Source organism: Trachemys scripta, chromosome 7, assembly GCF_013100865.1.
Source record: "Trachemys scripta elegans isolate TJP31775 chromosome 7, CAS_Tse_1.0, whole genome shotgun sequence".
Lineage (NCBI taxonomy): Eukaryota > Metazoa > Chordata > Testudines > Emydidae > Trachemys > Trachemys scripta.
This window is the reverse complement of record NC_048304.1, coordinates 31,997,841-32,019,395: the sequence shown is the minus strand read 5'-3', so window position 1 is coordinate 32,019,395 and position 21,555 is coordinate 31,997,841. Positions and strand designations below refer to the sequence as shown.

Here is a 21,555-nt window from a genome sequence, read left to right as displayed (position 1 = left end):
CAGTGAAATTAACTGCACTCCAGATTGAGACACTGCAGTGCAATTCAGCTGAATGCAACACAGTTCTGTGCTGTCACGCCAGCTTTAATACAGTTCTCTTTGGTGTGTTGCACAGCAGTGCAATGTAATTCAGTGCAACACATCCTCCAAGTCTGGCACAGCTCATGACTCCCATTTGAGGTCCAGGGCAATCCTCCCCAGTGCAAGGCAGCAGCCACCTGCATGGCAACAGCTGTGCAGAACTGCATTTTCCATTCTCTGCTAGAGAGGGACCCATCTCTAAACCTTCCTAGGCCCCTTTAAGAGCAGGCCTGGCCCACCCATTACATCACTAGAGGCAGCCATTACAGATCCAGGAGGTTAGGGCTGGGTTACAGAGTAAGAAGGAGAAGCAGCAGGATAGGCTAGAGTCCCTGTCATGCACCCTCTGCCTACAACTCCCATGCTGCAAAGGGGCAGGATGCTGATTTAACCAGTTAGTGTGGCATGCTCCTGCAAGCAGCAATAACATAGCCCCTGACAATCAGGTGGCTTATTTTGAAAGGGATTTGGGCTGAACCCCAAAGTTCTGGGGTTGTAGTATTTATGCAAATAAATACGGGGAAGGGAGGCATTGTTAGCCATGGTTCCACTAATAACTGTTTCTGAACACCCACCGTGTATCATAACCACTACAAAGGAATAGAGTACATAGCACTCTGCCAGAGCTAGGTGCTCTCCGATGAGGACCTCAAAGCACACAATGAAAATTCATTAGTAAAGGTTTGCCAGCCTCCTGCAAGTGCTATTATCCTCCTTCTACAGAGGGGAGAAACTGAAGCAGTGGCAAAGCCAGGAATATTGAACACCTCTGATCCTACTGTTTGAGACCCTGCTCCACTCCCACAACAATCAACTCGCACTCCTTGCTCTAGCCCACTAGACCGTTCTCCCCTCCCAGTGCCAGGACTAGAACCCCTAGGTCCTCCTGCTCTAACCCACTAAAAAATCCCACTTGCTCCCTCCTGCATTTGAGGTGCAATTTTATCCTGGATGATTTCGGGTTTGTTCTAAAGATGGTAGTGTAGGAGTTCTTGGGGTTGGTGGGTGGACCCCCCCCCCCATGAGATACAGTTGTCCAGCCTCACCAGCTGGGACTGAGACCCCTTTATTCCATCTCTAGTGTCCAGTCTCCCTTGTCATTTATTTTGAAAGCCCCTGTCTGAGTAGCACAGAGGAAATCAGGTTGTAATCATGTCACAGTCAAATGATTAATGCTAATATTCCCAGTGCTGGGGATGGGCGCTCTCCGACTGCAAGGCCAAAACCTCCTTACATGCCTGACTTGAAGCTATCAGAAACTTTGCACACACTCTGTTTGGGGAATGTCCCCATGCAATAGTGTGAGCGGCCTGCGGTGCAAGTGACACTACAACTACGTGAGGAGCTCTGCCGGCACGTGTGCACAATTCCTCCTGCAACAGGGCAAGCAATTCCTGGAATAACTGAGCGACTCATAGTGCAAGCATGTGAGCAGTTCCCAGTGCAGCTGCACAGCGCCTGGTGCCTCCTGTGCAAATGGGCCCCAGTGGCAGCTGCAGTCATGTCACTTGAGCAACACCCTGGTGCACCAATGTGGGCAATTCCTCGTGGAGGTGCAAAAGGTGTGAGCCATAGGAGCAACCCCTAGTGCAACTGAGCACTACCTGCTGAGCTCCTCCCAGTCCATCCGGGAGCGCCCTGTGCCTTTAAAACTGGGCTGAGTCCTGCTCTCAGCCCAGCCAATGGTCGCTGGGGGTGACATCATCCTACAGCAATGACGCAGGTTCTATTTTTAAGGGACCAACGGGTTGGCCGGAAGGGCGTCACGTGGCCCTGAGAGGTTACTTAATGTCAGCCTAATGAACGGTGCAGCATCAAAGAGAGGCAGGGGAGGCTGCTGGCTGGGGAGGGGGGGCCTTGCGGGACCAGGGGGTTGGCGCTGCCTGGGCCGGGATCTCATGCACCGAGCTGGGGAGCTGCTGCATCCAAGCCCCTGACCTCGGCCCCAAGCCATCGGCTGCTCCCTGGATCCGCACAGGCCGAGCTGCAGAGAGGCGGGGGAGCTGGTCCATGAGGCTGCAGGCATCCCCGGTGGGGCAGCCCCCAGGAAGAGGAGACGAGCCGCGCGCTTCACCTTAGCTTCCCCACTGCGTTGCGGGGCGGGGGCCTCGGGTTGTTTTTGCAAGCCCCGGTTGAACTTGGCTCTGGGGAGGGTAGGAGGGGGACAAGAAGGGAGGAGGCCTCGGTCTCTGCATTGCAACAAGGGCTTCGCAACGGGGGCTGTTATTTATTTAATTTGCTTGACTGTTTACGAGCTTCCCAGCAAGGCAGAGTGTTGAGGGAGTCATGGTAAGATGAGTCCAGCGTCTCTCCAGAGCCCTGACCCTGCCACCTGAGGAAGGCAGCAGGGAGGGGAGCAGGTGTGGGAGTGACCCCCAGTCTTCCCCCCCCTACACAGAGATCTCTTGCTTTCAGTGCAACTGGCTGTAGGCTGGGGGATGCAACTTGGTGCAGAATGATCCAACCGCTGCATCGGTGGCTATCTCCCCCCTGTGCTCCCCAAACCTATCGCAGGTGACCCTGTTGGCGACTGGCGACCCTCCTTTTTCCCCTCCCAGGACACAAATTTCCTCCTTCCTTTCCGACCCTCGGATCCTAGCCACGTCAGAGAGAGACCGGAATCTCCTTCCAGTTTTTTATAGTAGGGTTACATTTTCGGGTGTGTGTGAAATCCTAGATCTGTTACATTTTGGCTTAAATATTGTGGCTTGCCTCTCTCTCCAAAGGGACAGAAGCTGCCTAGATAAAGGGCAGAGGGGATTGAGCTACTTACAGCATCCTTAAGCCATAAGCTTTGCCAGTGAATGGAAGATAGTGTGTGTGTGTGTATTATTTATTTGGTGCATGGGTTTGATTTTTTTTTTAAAGGGTAAAGTCTTCCATTTAGTTCCCAAAACAAGCTGGGTAGCTGTGGGCACAGTGCTGTAAAAAGCATTTAAATTTCTCTTTCCCCATAGTGACAGCAGGGTGGGGAACTGCAGTCTGTGTCATTTTAGCAACTTCCCCCTTTGTAAAGTTTTTGCTGCTTGGATGGGGGTGGCAGGTCAGATTGGTGTGTGCAATTTACTACCTTGCTGCTAAATTCAGGGGTTGGTGTTGCATCATTGCTTTGGCTTGAGGGTGGAGGAAACTGAAAGCAAATGAACTTAGGGAAGTGTCTAGTTTTGGAAGAGATGGTTTACAAATGTGTCTTTTAAAATTCAGTCTTAAATCAGAGAGAGCACAGTCCGGTTGGCATTGAATGCACTAATACTTAGGGGTTTGCAAAAAGGGATAGGGGTTTTGCTGCTAGAATTGCCCCCTAAAATTTATCCTACAGTCACCAAAGTTTGAAGGGAGCTGGTTTCAAATCCTTGTTGGCTTCTGATTCGTCAGGGTCACTACTGGGGGGAGAGGTGTCTGAACTAGGTTGCCTGATTCATTCCCCCTTGGAGACATGTGGGGAAGAGAAACTTGGGATTCAGAGTAAAAACTCTTTGCTTTCCAAATGCACCAGGAACTTACCTTAACCCACGCTTGAGGAACTGCCTGGATTTCAGCCGAACTCGTCCTCTGCATCGGGCTGCCCCTGGAATAAATAGGCGATCCCCCACCCCTACCATTGTAGCCAAGTGGGGGACAGGTGTTTTTGTGGGAGAATACCTCCTGCAATGATTCATGCCAAAGCAGGTGTCTCGTCGGGTCTGAAACTTTGAATGTACCTGTGGACCTAAAGTAAGGCTCCAGGCCTGGAATCCTCTTGGAAATTGGATACTGGACGATCACCCACACCCCGTCCCGGGGTGCGAAGGGAAGCTGTGTTGGATACGTGCTGCCCTCTTGCCATGGGGCGTGTGCTGAGGATGCGAGTAGCTTATATTCCTGCCATGTTGGACACCTCTCCAGAGTGCTAACGGGCACTGCTTTACCCAGCATCCTCTTGGCTTAGCCAGAGTGGCCCTGTCTATTGGAGGAGAGGAGCCAAGTAGCTCTGATAGCTGCCCCCACCTGCGAACATGGAGACCAAGCTGCCCCCCGCTGGTACCCCCACCAGCCCCTCATCCCCAGGGATGTCGCCCGTCCCCCCGCCTGATAAAGTGGACGGTTTCTCCCGGCGCTCCCTGCGCCGCTCCCGTCAGCGTCGCTCTCACAGCTCGTCCCAATTCCGGTACCAGAGCAACCAACAGGAGCTGACACCTCTGCCCTTGCTGAAAGGTGAGTGTCACACAAAACTGTTGGGGCTGGGAGTGGGACTCCTGGGTTATGTCCCAGCTCTGGGAGGGGAGTGGGGTCTAGTTGTTGGAGCAGGGGGTTGGGAGTCCGGAGTCCTGGATTCTCTTAGCTCTGGACAAGTGCCTCCCATGCCTCAGTTTCCCCATCTCTGAGAGGTGGGGTTTTCTGCCCTATCTGCTTGAGGGACAACACTGATATTTGCACAGGGTTTGTCCCATTCAGCAGGTCAGGGAATGTTCAGTGTGAGCTGAGACTGTCCTTTCCTGTCAGCCCTGCTTAGCCCTGTGTTCCCTTGTCACCCCCACCCTGTCATCCACAGCCAGACCTGGGCTTTGAGTGCCTTAGTGTTATCCTGCCCTTGGTGATTCCAAACAGCACCCCATCCCCAGTGTCACCCTGTACAGGGGTCACCTGGGTGCTCTGGAGCTAACTGATCTTGGGCGTTGTTAATGTAGGGTTTTCTTTTATGGTACAGTCTTCTTGGGAGCATCAAGCCTGGCTTTGTTATTGTAGGGTTGCCTGTGAGTGCTGGGCTTTGTAATTGTAGGGTCTCCTGGGAATCCGGGGGCTGCTGCTAACTGTGCTGTAGGTCCTTTAGTGGAGGTAGGCCAGGTTTGTTGGAGGGTCACATGGGAGCTCTGGGCCTGGTTTGTTGTAGGGCTGTGTGGTAGTTCTGGGCTTGTGGTGGTGGCGTTACTTGTCAACACTGGTTGCAGTTCTCCCCTCCCAGGCTGGTCGGAGCTTGGCTCTGCTGTGATGTGTTCCCTGCCCGCTCCTGCAAAGAGGGAAGTGGCTGGAACCCCTTAGTCACCACACCCCTCCCTCTTGCCTTAGCCCTTCTTGGCCCAGTGACTCAGCCACCCTGCATGGCCCAACAGGCCCCTGGGAAATGAGGCAGCCCCATGAGGACTGGCTTAGAACCAACCACAGGGCGGGGGACTGGTTGCTTAGGGGGCGGGGAATGGGATGTTGGCACCAGTTCCCATCCAGGCCGAGTTACTGGACATCACTGACCTCTGATGCCCATTTGGTTGCCCATAGCATGAGATGAATTTTGCCAGGTCCTAGCCAGGCTCCAAGTAGGACATGTGGCTGCACTGCACAGCCAGTGCTGTTGGAACACAGAGCAGGGCTGAGCTGGGCTGGCCCTATCCTGTTAGTTTCCAGTCTGCAATGGCAGGGGTGTGATGCTGATGCCTTGCTAATGCCTCCCCTAACAGCACTGGCAGCTCCTTGTGCCCTCCATGCCCTTAGTTCAAACCTTCCCGTTCCTTACTTCTTTGGGAGTCTCCAGGCCCTGGCCTGCTAGACAGTCCCAATCGCCTTCGCATCCCATAGGGGATTCAGACTTGGGAGGAGCCCTGGTATGGAAGCTAGGGATGGAGAGAGGATCTTTTGGGGTCTCGCACCATTGTTCAAGCCCTTAGTGGGGGGCAGGCCCATCTTGGGCAGGGAGGTGTCCTGTAGGGACAACTGCTCCCTGGTTGTCTAGTGCTTGTTTCATAGATTCATAGATTATAGGACTGGAAGGGACCTCGAGAGGTCATCGAGTCCAGTCCCCTGCCCGCATGGCAGGACTGATGTGTACAAGCTGTCATGCTGCATCAGACCCATGGGCCCATCTAGTCTGGCCTAGTATCTAGACTTCACTTCCTGAGCTGGGGATAGAACTCTAGAGTCCTAACTTCCAACCCCCCCGCCTCCCTCCACTCTAACCACTGGACCCCACTCCCCTCTCAGAGCTGGGAATAGAAGCCTGACTCTCAGCTCCCAACCCCCACCCCGCTAGATCCCCTCCCCCCTCAGTACAATGCTGGGTGTTTGCTTGGTTTCTCTAAGTGCCTTTTGGAGCCAGCAGCCAAATTGATGCTGAGTGTCTCCCTGGGAACCTTCCCAGATACCCACTGGCTCTCTCAGTGGCTGGGGGGTGGGGTTATGTGTGTGGGAGCTCAGGGCTGTAATAGAAGGGGGGTTGCAAGTCAGCATGAAGAACGATTTGCAGCTGATGTCAGACACCAGTCTGGTATAACTGACCTGGCCATGCGTGTACCTGGGTTTGATTTGCCATGACACTCCTGGGCCCTTCTGAGCCAACTTCAAGCAGGCCGGGGTCAGTGTGCAGCCGGCCTTCGCACCTGGGGCCAGCGAGAGGATCCCCCACGCTGTGGCCAAAGACGCAGTGTCACAACTCGCTGGCGATAGCCCTCTCACCAGATTGGGTGGTGGGCTGAGGGCTTTGCCGCAGATTGGCTTGGCAAGCGCCACATCTGCTAAGAAGCACTGGGCTGGGGTAGCAGGTGGGCCGTGGGTCGGGATAGAGGGACCCCAGCAGAGCTCCAGGCATGTGCGAGCTCAGCTCTGCAATAGCAAGAAGCTCTTCAAGCTGCAGAGATTTAAAAACGCAGTGTGGGATTTGGCTTCCCACATGTCTGCCGCCCGAGTTGGGGGATCCCTTGGGTCTTCCACAGATCGTGTCCTCACCCCCACACTGTGGTCCCTGCCCTGTAAGCTTCTCTCTGTTCACAGTTGCCTGGAGGCTGGTGCTGCTAGCTGCATAGGGCTGTCACTGGGGGCTTAGGTGAGACCCGGAAGGGAGTGGGACTGAATGGCCTTCCCCTCTAGGGGGCCCTGGCTCAGGTCTGGCCCCAAGGTAGGGGAACTGGCTGGCTTAGGGGTGGGGAATGGGACATGAGGCCTTTCCCCTCCAGGGGCCACCAGCTCTGCTGCAGACTGCTTGGTGGCCTCTGCCTGGAGTGAATTTGTCAAGTCTCAGTCTGGTTCCAAGCTGGGAGGGGAGGCACCCATCTGTCTGCACCTTCAGTGGCTGAGGCCTTGGTGGTGAATTCAGCCTGCCTTCCCTTAGAAACCCCCAGCTCCAGTGTTCAGCATCCCCCAGTGTCTGACTTAAAGATCTCGCCTGTCAATCCCTACTCTCCCCCCTGCCCCACCAGCTGTGCCCCTGGTATCTTCCAGGGGTGGGGACAGAGCTCGAGGGCAAGGAGGCACTGGTGGCAGAATTTGGAGGTAGGGGAGATGTGCTCCATCTGTGTCCAGCCTGGAGGTGCAGGTGAATTTCTGTAGGCGTATTTTATTGGGTCTCCTGTTTCTCTCCCTGCCCAGAGTGGAACATGAAGCACCAGAGCTGCCTGGCAGGGAGGGAGGTGAATGCTGGGGAGGGACAGGACGCTGCCTTGCTTGTGTCTGGGGGAGCAGGGGCTTCTGCTGAGGCTAGATCATGGGTCCTGGGGAGCCAGGTTCTCTCTTGGCTTCAGGGGACCTTGTCCCAGCTGCGTCTCTGGCTGGGGCTGCCTCCTGTGCTGCTGTCTCCACCTGGAGGCAGGAAATTGCCTGCCTTGGGAGACAGCCCTGGGAGGAATATGGGCATCCTCTCTCCTCCTCCTCCTCCCGCACATCTGGCCTTCTGCTCCTCCCCCCTCCCCTCCCCCGCCCCGCTTCCCAGGGCTCTGGATGCTGTTGCTTCCTCTCAGATCTCTGCTGCTGTGGCGACGGGTCCTGTGGGGCTTGCTACCCGCTGGCCTCCCTGAGGAGAGCACCAGGAGTGGGCTTGCTGAGCCAACTCACTGCTGCTCCTCAGTCCTGACCCACGGGCACCCCTGGCTCTGCGGCTGATGCGTCTCAGTCTCAACCTGCAGCACCCTCTACTGTGTCAAACTCAGTGTTCGTCTTTCCTGCCTCAGATGCACCTCCCCTGGCCCAGTGCTTGTCATGAGTGGCCAGTGTCTATATTCACACCCAGGTCCATGGAGGCAAAAGGCCAGTCTTGCAGCAGTGCCTCCCAGTATCCCACCTGCCTAACCAGGACCCCCCCCCCCCCAGGTCTCCCCACTCTTATCCCAGCCTCATGTGCCCTAGCTGTGCTTCCACGTGTTGCTGGAATACTGAGGGCATCACAGGCAGGGGCTGTGCCAGTCCCAGCTCGGTGGCCACTCGCTGGGGTGGGGGTGGGGGATGCCTGTTCTTGCTGATCAAAGCTGGCGCCAGTGCCATCTCCCCAGAGAGCTGTCAGGGCTGAGTAGCGTCTTGAGTTCAGAGTGGAACCTAGCTATGGGGCTGGGGAAGGGCTCTGACATATGGAGACCAAGGGGTGTGGAATCCAAGATCATCGGTTCAGAATTTACTGGGGCTCTGCTAGATTCCCCACCCCATGTCTGCCCCACTATTTTTAGGGAGACTCTATGCTGCGCCAGTGGCTGGGAGGGCTGTAATCTGAGCATTGAGGGAGGTGCACTGGGACGACTTTCCCTGCTGGCCCCAAATGACGATCCATGGGGGTGTATTAAGAAAACTAGAGACAGCCCTGGCAGTTTTATTGCAGGGTCCCTGGCTGTCTCGGTGCTCCCTGCTGCACACCAGGTCTGGGTGGCGGTCGGGGCAGGTTGAGTGGGGTCTAGTGGTTAGAGCGCTAGGACTCCAGGGTTCTATTTCTGGCTGTGCCACTGACCACAAGCAAGTCTCTTCCCCTCTCTGTGCCTCAGTTTCTCCCTCCCATCCTGTACTTTTTGAGTGAGATCTTCAGGGCAGGGACTGTCTTTTGAAAGTGTCTGTTCAGTACCCAGCATGACAGGCCCCTGATCTTGGAGGGGTTGGGGTTCTCTGCAGTGCTATCGTCATACCCATAATTATTCTGGTTCTTGGTCCGTTGGATTATCTGATTCCCTAATGAGGATGCCACACAAAATACTGGACTGGCACTCAGGACACTTGGGTTCTATTCCTGGCTTTACCACTGGCCTCCTGGGTGACTTTGGATGAGTCCCTTCCCTGCTCTGTGCCTCAGTCTCCCCATCTGTAAAATGGAGATAATGATGCTGACCTCCTTTGTAAAGTGCTTTGAGATCTATGGGTGAAAAGTGCTAGATAAGAGCTGGGGATTATTACCCTGTCTCCCTCAGCAGGAATCTGAACTGGTTTGCTTTTCAAGGCACTTTGAGCATCCAAGAAGGAGTCCCTGGTTTAATCTGTGGGTTCACACAGGTATAAATCCCAGCTCAAGTAGACATACACGGGCTAGTTCTGCTTGACCAAGAGCCTAAAAATAGCAGCATGGCTGCCGTGGCTTGGGCTTGCTGCCCTAGTACATGGAGGGCAGTATTGTAGCATGTCAGGGAGTCGGGCAGCATTGTACTCGCTTGGCTAGTCCAGGCTGCCACCGCGGTCGCACTGATATCTTGCTAGCTCAAGCCCTGTCTACCTGAGCTGGGGAGCTGCTGAATAGATGTGCCCTGTGTCACAGCTCCTCCAAGAAAGTCACTAATGGTGTCTAGAAATGGAGTCTGCGTCCCATCCTGAGGTGACGTGTTCCCAGTCAGTGTGGGGATAGTTGAAACCCCTCCCCCCATTATTATTGGGTTTTCTATTTTTGTTGCCTCTTTAATCTGCCTGAGAATTTCACCATCACGGTCACCATTCTGGTCAGTGGGGTCAGTAGTATATTCCTACTGCTATACTCTTATTATTCAGCATGGAAATTTTATCCCTAGAGATTCTGTGGGACAGTTTGATTAATTTAAGTTTTGTACTATACGTCTATCACCTATAGTGCCACTCCTCCACCAGCACAACCTATTGACATTCCTGTATATTTCCCGGTTACTACCGTGTCCCGTTGATTATCACCAGTTCACAAAGTTTCTGTGATGCCTATTGTATCAATATCGTCATTCAATACAAGGCACTCAAGTTCATCCCTTCTGGCCTTAGAATCTGTGACCCTGAATCACCACAAAAGCCAGTGTGGAACTTCTTCACTGGCATTAAACAGGGCTTGAATTGTTAATTATTTGCATCGTAGTAGCGCCTAGGAACCCTAGTCATGGACTATGACCCCATTGCGTCGAGTGCTGTACAGACACAGAGCAAAGACTGTCCCTGGTGTAACGTAACATCGGAAGGGATCAGCTTGATGTGAATGGACCTTTCATGCCAAAGGGATTTGCTGACAGGGAGACACCCCTGGGGAGAGCTCCCTAGAGCAGGGACTGTGGGGATTCTCTGCATCCCCCCCAGCACAGTGAATTGGCTTGGGGTTTACCGTCTCTTTGGCTGTTCTCCCAGGGTTAGGGCTTGGGGCTAAGCCCCCTCACCCATCCACCTAGGATTGAACCACTTCATGCTGGGGGCTGATGTTTGCTCAGTGCTGACTCCCCTTTCCCTAGATGTGGCAGTGCTGAACCCCCCTCCCCTGTGGGAAATTGTACCACTTCATGCTGGTGGCATGCTCAGTGTTGCACCCCAGCCATGTGGGAATGTACCATTTTATGCTGGGGAGGATGCAGTCCATGTGGGATTGTACCCCTTTACACTAAGGGTGCATGCTTGGTTCTGAACCCACAGTGGATTGTACCACTGTCTGGTGAGGTGGTGTGGTGTTGGGGCCAAGCCACCAGACCCACATGGGATTGTACCACTTTGTGTGTGTGTGTGTGGGGGGGGGGGGGGTCAGTGTCAGGCTGAGTGGAAGTCCATGTGGGATTGTACCATTTTCCCATGGGGGGATTCATCGTCAGGGCTAAACCTCCAATCCATGTGTGGGTTTGTACCACTTTGCGGCGGGGGGTGTCCTTGGTGCTGATGCCCCCTTTCCCCAGATGTGGCGGTGGCGGAGCTGCATGAGCTGCTGTGCAAGAAGCTCCAGCAGTGCTGTGTGCTCTTCGACTTTCTGGACTGCGTGGCCGACCTCAAGGGCAAGGAGATCAAGCGGGCAGCGCTCAACGAGCTGGTGGAGTGCGTGGCCACCAACCGCGGCGTCCTCATCGAGCCTGTCTACCCCGAGATCATCAAGATGGTGAGGGAGCAGGGCAGGGTGCCAGGAGGGAAATGGGGTCTGATGGGCTAGAGTGGGGCCTAGGAGCCAGGAGTCCTGGCTCCAGAACCCAGCTCTAGGGGTTGGGGTCTAGTGGGTTAGAGCAGGGGTGGGGTTGGGAGCCAGGATTCCTGGGTTCTGTGCCTTTTTCCATTGCCTCTGAGTATTCTGGGTGGATTCTGATTCCAGTGGAGAATGGGGGCCGGATTGGGGTGTGAGGGCTGGGGATAGTGGTATGGGGGGTTCCCCAGGCCCAGCTGACACCCCCCCTTCTAATCATGCCAGATCTCAGTCAACATCTTCCGGACTCTCCCACCCACTGAGAACCCTGAGTTTGACCCTGAAGAGGACGAGCCCAACCTGGAGCCCTCCTGGCCCCATCTCCAGGTGAGACACCCTCAGGGAGTGTGTGGTGGGAGGGCAGGGGTCCAGTGCCACTGGGGGCTGTGGGATTCGATCCCGCTGCCCAGAGAGGCAGCAGGATATAGTCACAGTTGGGACCCCCGCCCAGAGTTGGCAGCACTCCCATCCAGTTGGCTGCAGGGCAAGGGTTGGGGGAGGGACATGATTTCTAGTTCTGTTCCTGGGCGGGACTCCCTGCCATTCTTAAGGAGGGTGCGTATTTCTGGGCAATGGAGCAGGGCTATGCCAGAGAGTTGGGTGGCAAAGTGCTAGGATGAAAATACTGTCTGGTGGGGAGCCACCATGCATCCAGCAGTGGTCTCAATTCTCTCACTCAGCTGGTCTACGAGTTCTTCCTCCGCTTCCTGGAAAGCCCTGACTTCCAGCCCTCTGTGGCCAAGCGCTACGTCGACCAGAAATTTGTGCTGCTGGTGAGTGGTGCCTGGGAAAGTAGCTGAATTGGGGGGGCTGAGGAATATTCGGGGAGTGGATGAGGGGCTGCTACTGTTGGGGTCTGTTGCAGCATGAGGAGTCAGTGGGGTTGGGGTAATGGCTGCTTTGATTCCCCTCCCTTGATCTACATTCAATGGGGCTCTTGGCCTGGGTGGTGGGAGCCTGGTTCCTAGCTGGAGTGCAGCAAGTTTGCTGGCTCTTGGCCTGACTGGGCCCCAAACCTCCATGATGGGGTGCGTTGGCTGGCAGCAGAGAAACCCTCCAGGACTGGACAGGTCCACGGGGAGCAGTACCCCCTGAGGTGGGTGCCTGGGGTGACAGGGGCTTCACCCATTGCAGCCAATCCTGGGCTGGGGAAGCAGGCAGGAGTCCCAGAGCATGGGTGGGTGGACATGCTTAGAGCAGTTCTGGGATCTGGGTCGGACCCGCACCTGCTGGGGACAAACTAGTCATTGCACCTAGTGTCTGGGGTGGGGGAGGATGGGTCATTTGTGGGATACCGGGGGGGGGGGGGGGGGGGGAAGCCGCTCCCCCCCGGGGGGTCTTCGGGGGGGGGGGTGGGAGGGGGGGGGGGGGGGGGGGGGGGGGGGGGGGGGGGGGGGAAGAGAGCTATCTCCCTCGAGGGATATTCAGGCTGGATCGTAGTACTGGGTGTTGGGATGAAGGTTGGCAGTGGGGGGCAGGTTTCAAGATCATCTGTGTGACCCTCTCTGCTGCCCCCCAGCTGCTGGAGCTGTTTGACAGTGAGGACCCGCGGGAGCGGGAGTACCTCAAGACCATCCTGCACCGGGTCTATGGCAAGTTCTTGGGGCTGCGTGCCTACATCCGCAAGCAGTGCAACAACATCTTCCTCCGGTGAGCCCCCCAGGCAGCGTGGAGCCTGCTATGGGGCAGAGGTCCCCTTCAAGCCAGTCTCAAGCCAGGTGCCCTGACCTAACCAAGGAGCATGGGCTGCCATGGCTCTCCAGGAAGTCCCTCCTGGAGGGGGTGGGACTTCCTGGGGATGATTATTTGTGGTCAGGGTTGGGATTCCCTGGGCATCACGCCTCCTTGGGGGGCAGGAGGGTGGGACTTCCTGGAAGTATGTCCACAAAGCAGAAAGCTCCCCCAATCCCCTTCTGGTTGGCAGGTGCTTGAGTTGTGTCCTCTGGTCTCAGAGATGGGGCAGGGCCCTGAATTCCACCAGTTACCCAGGTCTCCCCCTGCCCTATGGGGGATGATGTGCCCTGAAGGGGCTCTGCCCCATATGCCCAGTATGTGGGGTGAGGCTGGGGAAATTCCCACCCCCTAAATTTGACCATGGGGTTGGGGTGACCAGTAGAGGGTTACTGTGACTTGGAGTGCCCATCAGGGAGCAGTGTACTGCCCAGGCTTCCTGGGAGTGTTCTCCAATTGCTCTGGGCTGAAGCTGGTGCTGAAGCCATGGGGGAAGCATTAGCCTACCCACAGCAGCCTCTCCTAGACCCCCCCATTCCCTCCAGAATTTACAGCACCTGTTTCCTCCCCACCACGCTGCTGGACAGGGCTGGCTCCCTCCTCCCCACGTATGGGGACCCAAGGGGAGCATGCTCCAGTGGGGAGTTGTGGGTTAGTAAAGAGGCATTGGAGGCATTTTCATCTCTTACCTCTCTCCTCTCCCCTCCCCCCCAGGTTTATCTACGAGACAGAGCATTTCAATGGTGTGGCCGAGCTACTGGAAATCCTGGGCAGGTAATGGTTGCACATGGGGACAGGTATGCGCGGGGGGGTAGAACGACACCCAGCCTTACAGGCCCATGGTCTGTTTTCTGGGATTCAGTAGAGGGTGCCCCATAAGGATTCAGCCCTCCCCAGGGGGCATCCCCCACCAGTAACCATAGAGTAGCCACCAGGGCACCTTGTACCCTGCCCCCCCAGAGGCTGCTGAGATCTAGAGCTCCCTGGCCCCCATCCTACCACACCCCACAGCTTATCCCATCCCACTCCCAGATGGAGCCAGCACAGCTCCAGCCTCTGGTCAGCTGCCGGATCCTGATCTCCGTCCTCCCAGTTGTGTGTGTTTGTGTCATTACCTGTCCCTCCTCCTTTTAACGTGCAGCATCATCAATGGCTTTGCCCTGCCCCTGAAGACGGAGCACAAGCACTTCCTGGTGCGGGTGCTGATCCCGCTGCACTCGGTCAAATCCCTCTCCATCTTCCATGCCCAGGTAAGTGCCACCCCCCTTCTGGGAGTGGCCCTGAACTCTGACCTTTTACCTCCAGGGCAGATAAGGGGTCACCTCCGGGCTGTGAGCTGCAGGAGCCTGCTCCTGAAATTGTGCAAGCAATAAGTGATCCCCAGGGAAGGGGCTGGTTCAAGGGGACTGGGAATGGGATACAGGGCCTTTCCCCTGTAAGAGGGTCTGGCTCTCATCTGGGAGATTGAAGAGTGGCCTAGCGCAGCAGCAATGTGGAGGACCCCTGTGCCGTTCTGCCCAGGTCAGCGCTGCTTTTAGCCCCTCTGAGATTTGATTTCCCCTGCCCACTCTACACCCCCTGCAGTTCGAGGCATTGGAAGTTGCCTCACTACTTCCCCCTTGTGGCTGCCTTATGTCATAGCAGCACTGTGGGCCAAAGCTGGGACACTGTCAGTTATGGATAGGGCCCTACCAAAATCATGGTCAATTTCACACTCATAGGATTTAAAAAATCATAAATTTCCTGATTTCATTGATTTAAATCTGAAATTTCACAGTGTTGTCATTGTAGGGGTCCTGACACAAAAAGGAGTTGGGGGGGGGAGGGAGGTCGCAAGGTTATTGGGGACGGGGCGGGGGAAGGTTGTGGTACTGCTACCCTTACTTCTGTGCTGCTGCTGGCGGTGGTGCTGCCTTCAGAGTGGGCAGCTGGAGAATGGTGGCTGCTGGCTGAGATCCCAGCTCTGATCAGCAGTACAGAAGTAAGGATGCCCGGTATGGTATTGCCATCCTTACCTCTGCGCTGCTGCCTGCAGAGCTGGGCCCTCTGTCAGCAGCCGCCACTCTCTGGCCACCCAACTCTGAAGGCAGCAGCACAGAAATAAGGGTGGCATGGTATGGTGTTGCCACCCTTACTTTTGCACTGCTGCTGGCGGGGCACTGCCTTCAGAGCTGGGTGCCTGGCCAACAGCCATTGCTCTCTGGCCACCCAGCTCTGAAGGCAGTGGAGATGTAAGGGTGGCAATACCATGACACCCCCCCCCGCCTTAAATAATCTTGCAACTCCGCCCCCACCCCTGCAAACCCCTTTTGGGTCAGGACCCCCAATTTGAGAAACACTGGTCTCCCCCATGAAATCTGTATAGTACAGGGTAAAAGCACACAAAAGATCAGATTTCATGGTCCGTGATGTGTTTTTCATGGCTGTGAATTTGGAAGGGCCTTAGTCATGGACGCTGCTGATGGGAATCTGACCTCTTGGGGGAGGGGGTGGGGGAAATCTGCAGGTTGGGAGGGATCTCTGCGTCTGGTGCTGCACATGGGATGGGCATGGGGAGCAGACCCCCTGGGTTCTGGGGAGGTATCTAGGTGGTGGGTGGATGCTAGGTAGTGGGGGCATCTCAGATGCTTCTGCCGCCTGCTGATGGGATCTGAGCTCAATGGGCTAGGGAGGAATCTAGGGGGTGGGGACCAGTGCAGGGGATCCCTGTCTCTGATGCTGCCTCACTTCCCCTTGCAGCTGGCCTACTGCGTGGTGCAATTCCTGGAGAAAGATGCCACCCTGACAGAGCATGTAAGTGCAGCCCCATGGTGGGGGATGGGATCCAGGGCCCAATGGCTCTCCCCTCTAATCCTTCCATGTCCCTCTTCCCTCAGGTGATCCGGGGACTGCTGAAATACTGGCCGAAGACCTGCACTCAGAAAGAGGTGGGGCTGGGTGGGGGGCCTGCTAGCTGGGAAACAGGCTGACATGGGGAACTGGAGGCTAGGGTTGTGGGGAGGGGCATTGGTGGGGGGCATCTGTGCACTGCATAGGGGCCTAGAGGGATGTGGGGGGTGAAAGACTTGATGGCACTGGATGGGGTAAAGAATGGGTATTGGGGGATTTGGGGGCAAACACAGGAGGTGGGCATTGTTCGGGGGACACTTGGGTGTGGGGAGACATGGTCTGTGGGGATCAGGGAGCACTGGGGAGCACATAGGCTGGGGTGTGACCTGGGTGGGGAATCGAGGGTGCCTCTCCTAGCCCTGTAACTCACAAGGGGAGCTCTGCCTCTCCCCACCCCCGCAGGTGATGTTCCTGGGGGAGATTGAGGAGATCCTGGATGTGATTGAGCCCTCACAGTTTGTCAAGGTGCAGGAGCCGCTCTTCAAACAAATTGCACGCTGCATCTCCAGCCCCCACTTCCAGGTGTGTGAGTCTGGAGGGGTGGGGCCTAGACTCCTCATGAGTCTGGGGCTTCCCCCATCAGGGCTCTAGGGCACCAAGGGTCACTGCCCCCAATTAGGGGCTGGGGAGGGGGTCCCATTCCCCCTTCAAGGGGGTCCAGACTCAGCCAAGCTGGGGTTCCCTGAGTCTGGGCTGGTCCTGAATCGTGGGTCCCCCACCCCAGTTTGGGGGCTGATGGGTTCAGGGTTCCCTCCTCCAGGTTGTTGGTGCTGAGGGGTCCTTTCCTCAGGCCTGGGGTGTAGTCAAGATCCCTGCTGATGGGAATCAGACTCCCAAAGGGCAGCTCCCAGCACTGACCTCAGGTGGTGGGGGAGGTGAGTGGGGGTGGGAGGGTGCAGGGCTGGGCAGCCCCCAGCACTCAGCCTGTCTCCCTTGTACCCAGGTGGCAGAGCGGGCTCTGTACTTCTGGAACAACGAATATATCCTGAGTCTGATTGAGGACAATTGCCACACGGTGCTGCCTGCCATCTTCGGCACCCTCTATCGAGTCTCCAAGGAGCACTGGAACCAGTGAGTGTGTATGAGGGACGTGTCTCAGCTGCCTGCCCCCTTTAGCCCCTGCAGGGCTCCAGGCACTGGGGATCCCTCCCCTAGGGTCTTGCTATTCCCCACAACCCCTCCCCTGCTGTGTAAGGAGCACAGGGTGGTTGCGGGGTGTGTGTGTGTGTGTGTGAAGTGCATTGGGGAACTGGGGTGAGGAGCCTGGGCAGGGGGCTGTGGGGTGGGCATGTTGGCAAACCCCATGATGCTTTGCAGGGCTGTGGGGGGTGAGCATTGTGGCAAGCGCCAGGATGCCTTATGGGCAGAGGTGGGTAGGTTCCCTGGGGCAGGGAATCCAACATAGGGCTGGCAGCTGAAGCCAGTCAGGGTCTCACCTCTCCTCCCTCCCCTGTGCCTACAGGACAATAGTTTCCCTGGTCTACAACGTGCTCAAGACCTTCATGGAGATGAATGGGAAACTCTTTGATGAACTCACAGCCTCCTACAAGGTGGAGAAGCAGCAGTGAGTGGGGGGTCAGGTGTTGGAGGGAATGTGGGGCATCCAGATGTTGGAGTGGGGGCCAGTCTCCTCCCCCCATGTCCTTAGGGCCATGCAGGAGTCCCTGGAGGATTCTTGGAGAGGTGGGCACTGCTGCCCAGTCATGTGACCTGCGGCCTGGCATTCCATAGGCCATACCTGTCTCTTAGCCCTTGCACAGGGTTGGGCTGGGAGCTGGGGAGTGAGGAGCCCCTGGCTAGTTTGGAGTAAGTGCCCCCAGCAGTGTGCAGAAGTGGGAGGCCAGAGGATGCTGCTGAGCTATTGTCCCCGCACAATGCCCTCAGGTGGTGCTCACCTCATCTTGGCCTGGGTTTCCTGGGGGCATGCCCCATCCCCCACAATGCCCTGGGGCGGCTGAGGCCATCTTGGCCTGGGTTTCCTCAAGGCATGCCCCATCCCCCACAATGCCTGGGGTGGCTCTGATGCCATCTTGGCCTGGGTTTCCTCAAGGCATGCCCCATCCCCCACAATGCCTGGGGCGGCTCTGAGGTCATCTTGGCCTGGGTTTCCCAATGGCTTCTCCAGAGCCCCTGTGAGGGCGTTTGACTGCAGGTGCTGCCTTGGGTTATCGGCGAGGGGCCAAGTTGCGTGCCGCCTTCCCCCCTCACTCTGCTACCCCGTCTCTGCAGGGAGCTGAAGAAGGAAAAAGAGCGCCAGGAGCTCTGGAAGCAGCTGGACGAGCTGCAGCTGAAGAAGCTGCAGGGTCTGGAGGAGGCGCAAATGAACCGGCTCAATCTCCAGCACAGCCTGGGCTTGCAGAGTGGCAACAAGAGTTAGAGAGGTGCCCAGCCGGCCGCCAGCCCCTCCCCTGCCCAGCCTGTGCCAAACCAGAGCCGGCCCCTCCGTGCTGCAGGAGCCCATGGCCCTCCAGCCATCGCCATCCCCATCCCACCAGGGACACGGATCCAAAACAGGACTGGAGGGGGGCACCCCTGCCTCAGCAATTGCACCCCTCTTGGGCTGGCACTTCTCCCCATCGCATCTCCATGGTGTACACTTAACACATCACCCCACGTGACCTCTGGGGGTCCTAGCTGGCACAGGGGCATGTTTTTTGGGGTAGCCCCAGTGCCCCCCATTCCCTGGGGGTGCAGGGTCCAGCCTCAGCCCCAGGCCAAAGGGGCAGGGCCAGGCTACGTCTTGGGGTAGGAACAGGATAGGGATGCAATAGGCTGCAGGGGCGCAGGACCTCTAGTGAAGGGGTCCCCAGGGCTGCTGGGGGCAGGGTGAGTTGCTGGTGATTCCTGCCTTGGCAATCAGCTTGTCTCAGCTGTTCTGGTCCAGGGAGCCACCTCTATTTGACATATGGGATATAACAAGGGGTTAGATGGGGGACCCAGCTTAGCTCTCCCCAGTGCAAACTGAACCCCCTGCCACACTGCAGTGGGTTGTGGCTGGCTCTGCTATAGGGGCTGGATAGGGGGGCCCCTGTGTTTCTTAAAGCAATAGACCCTCTTGTTTCAACCTAGGGCTCCTAATGTAAGAGGGGTGGGAGTAGAGCCCCTTATGAGAGGCCGGGAGTTCAGTTCCTGCCCCACTCCCCCTCTGTGGGATGGGTGTTATGCTAGTACGAATGGGCAGGGTCTGCTCATGAGCCTGGAGGTGGTGAGACTGAGCTGCTGTGATGGGAAGGACTCTGAAAAAGAGATCAGCTGAGCCTTGCATTGATCCTCCTCCATCTGTCCCCTTGGCTCATTACTGCAGCCCCTGGGGCAGATCTGTCCCTCAGCCCTGGAGCCTGCTCCCCAAAACTTGGCAATTAGCTTAGTGGAGCACTCTCTGAACTCCCCCTATTCATCAGTGCACCCCACTTCACTCCCCTACAGAAACAGCTTGGGGGAGATCTCCCACATACATTGGGGCACCCCACAATCCTGATCCCATACATCAGTGCACCCCACAATCCCTCCCCTATCTCCACCCCCATCTCAGTCTCCTGCCCAAACAGCATGGGGGAGATCCCCCCTCTCCTATATATCTGTGCACAATCCTGACTCCCCTGCACAAACATACTTTGGGGAGACTCCCCTGTTGTACCCCCACACCCCCCCAATGGAATCCAGGCTTCTGTGGGATCCTGTTTTCTCCCCCCACCCTCACATTTGACTGTTGGAGCAGCAATGATCTCCCCTAACATGAATGCCCCGATAGCAGAGATGTTCAAGGGGGCTGTGTAGTGCCCTCAGGTACATGTGACAGCTCAGAGAACAGAAGGGATTGTTAGTGGGGAGGCAGGAGTGGAGGGCCTGTTGTCAGCCACTAATTTTTTTTGGACACTGCTAAGGGACAGAGAGGGAAGCAGCTGGGGAACTGGACCTAGGGTCCATGGGTATGTGTGGGGGGAGTCCCCCTCCCTGGAGATGGGTGGTGGTGCAGAAAGGCAAGGAAGAGAGCAGCTTTATAGCCCTGCAAGGTTAATACCAATCTCCCCTGCCTCTTCCCCGCAATCCTCTTGGTTTAGCTCTTGGGGTACATTCCTTCTTGCCATGACCCCTCCTCCCAGCAGCTGTCAGTTGCTACTGTCACTTTAAAAGTTTGCTTCCTCCCTTTTCCATTTCTGTTGGAAACAGTGGGTCAGTCTATTCAAAACAGTCTCTCTCTCTCTCTTCCTCCCCCCCCAGATGGTGCACTCTATCCTGCAACATTCCCCCAGATGGTAGAGTCCGTTTACCCCCTCCCTGTTTAGATGGTATAGTCCATTCTGTTTCTTCCCCTTAGGGAATGATCAAGTTGAACCATTTTCCAGCTTGGAGCCTTAATAGACTGTACCATCTGGGGAAATAAAGAGACGAGGCTGAAGATTACTATTTGATGTGGTCTTTGAGTGGATTGTACCATCTGGAATTAATTGTTGCATATTTGGGGCTAAAGAGGGAGGGGTCTGCATAGGTACCGCCATATGGAAGGGGGAGAAGGGTGTTGAATAGTCTGTACTATTTAGAAGGGCTGAATAGGCTGTGCTATCTCAGGAGATGGGGGAGGGATTTAGAACTGTTCCATTCTGGGAGCAGGGGGAATTGTATAGACTCGCATTGCTGGGTTGGGGAAGTTAAACTTGACTGTTCCAACTCTAGCAATCGGGAGGAGGGGGTGGGAAATAGACTGTATGGTCACAGGGCGAGGGAGGTTGGACTTGGCATTCCAGCTCTGGGAAAGGGATGAGTGCATGTTTTTTTTTATTTAAAGGGGGGGGGGGGGGAGGGACCCGGCCATGGGGGGGGGGGGGGGGGCAGTTGACTGCCATTTGGCTGGGTGCATGGCAATGTATCTCATGGGTGGGAAGGAAGGGCCTGAATAGACCATGCCATTTGAAGGGGGTGTTGAATAGACTTACCATCTTGGGGCATGGGGGTTGAAAAATGCTCCATTTCTAGTTGCGCTGAGCCCATGCTCTTGCATCTCCACTGTCTTAATTTTCTTCCCATCTTCGAGTGCCGGCGCTGGCCAAAAGGCATCCCGGGTATCACATCGTGCCCTCAATACTAGGCATGACTTAAAATATTTTACAGTTCCCTGGGGGTTTTGTTATTTTTTTAATTACTATTTTATTGGTGGGAGTAGTGGGATATTTTTAATTTAAACCTTAATTTATTTGTAGCAACTCACGCCATACGGTGACTGTAGTAACCGGGTGCACAATTGTTGTCTCTTAGATACAGCGGCGATGTAGTTACCGTTAGAGGAATTGGGGTTGGGGATGGACACCAGGGGTTATTTTTGAGGGAGGAGGAATTTGGGGGAAGGGGTTGAGTAAAAAAACAAGAAATTAAATGACTATATTTAAAATAATTTGGTTTAAAGCTGCCCTCCCTCTTCCTCTCTCTCTCCTTCCCCTCCCCCTTATTTTCGTTTGCTGGATAAGTCTGTATTCAATAAAGAGATACTTTCATGTCACTGGGTTGTGCAGATTCCATTCACAAAGTGTTAGGCTGTGAAGGTGGGAGAAAGGGCATGTAGATGGGGGCTGGGAGTCAGAACACCTGGGTTCTTTTCACAGTCACTGATTTGTTCTGTGACCTGGGGCAGGTTGCAGATTACTGGGTTGTTCTATCGGTATGTAAAATGCACTCACCACAGCTGGTGGCAGAGTTAATTGCTGGACTGCAGTAGATGAGGGCAAAGTATTAACTCCTCATTGGGCAAAGAGAGAGATACAAGA

The 21,555-nt window shown here is 55.8% G+C and overlaps 1 protein-coding gene across 1 annotated transcript; it reads left to right on the top strand.

Moving 5' to 3' along the window:
• The first annotated feature begins 1,889 nt into the window (after positions 1–1,889).
• Positions 1,890–20,200, top strand: PPP2R5B (protein phosphatase 2 regulatory subunit B'beta). Its single transcript, XM_034775948.1, has 13 exons — positions 1,890–4,275; positions 10,902–11,098; positions 11,402–11,503; positions 11,857–11,949; positions 12,696–12,826; positions 13,622–13,681; positions 14,049–14,157; positions 15,647–15,700; positions 15,784–15,834; positions 16,199–16,318; positions 16,740–16,867; positions 17,259–17,360; positions 18,026–20,200. The coding sequence occupies exons 1-13, from the start codon at positions 4,077–4,079 to the stop codon at positions 18,171–18,173; spliced, it is 1,494 nt and encodes a 497-aa protein (XP_034631839.1). The 5' UTR covers positions 1,890–4,076; the 3' UTR covers positions 18,174–20,200.
• Positions 20,201–21,555: the final 1,355 nt, after the last annotated feature.

Excerpts from the sequence above, each read along its gene's own strand:
- PPP2R5B (XM_034775948.1), top strand. The coding sequence starts at position 4,077 with ATGGAGACCAAGCTGCCCCCCGCTGGTACCCCCACCAGCCCCTCATCC. Across the intron at positions 11,099-11,401 it reads ACCCCGAGATCATCAAGATG|ATCTCAGTCAACATCTTCCG; the intron begins GTGAGGGAGCAG and ends TAATCATGCCAG. Across the intron at positions 14,158-15,646 it reads TCTCCATCTTCCATGCCCAG|CTGGCCTACTGCGTGGTGCA; the intron begins GTAAGTGCCACC and ends TTCCCCTTGCAG.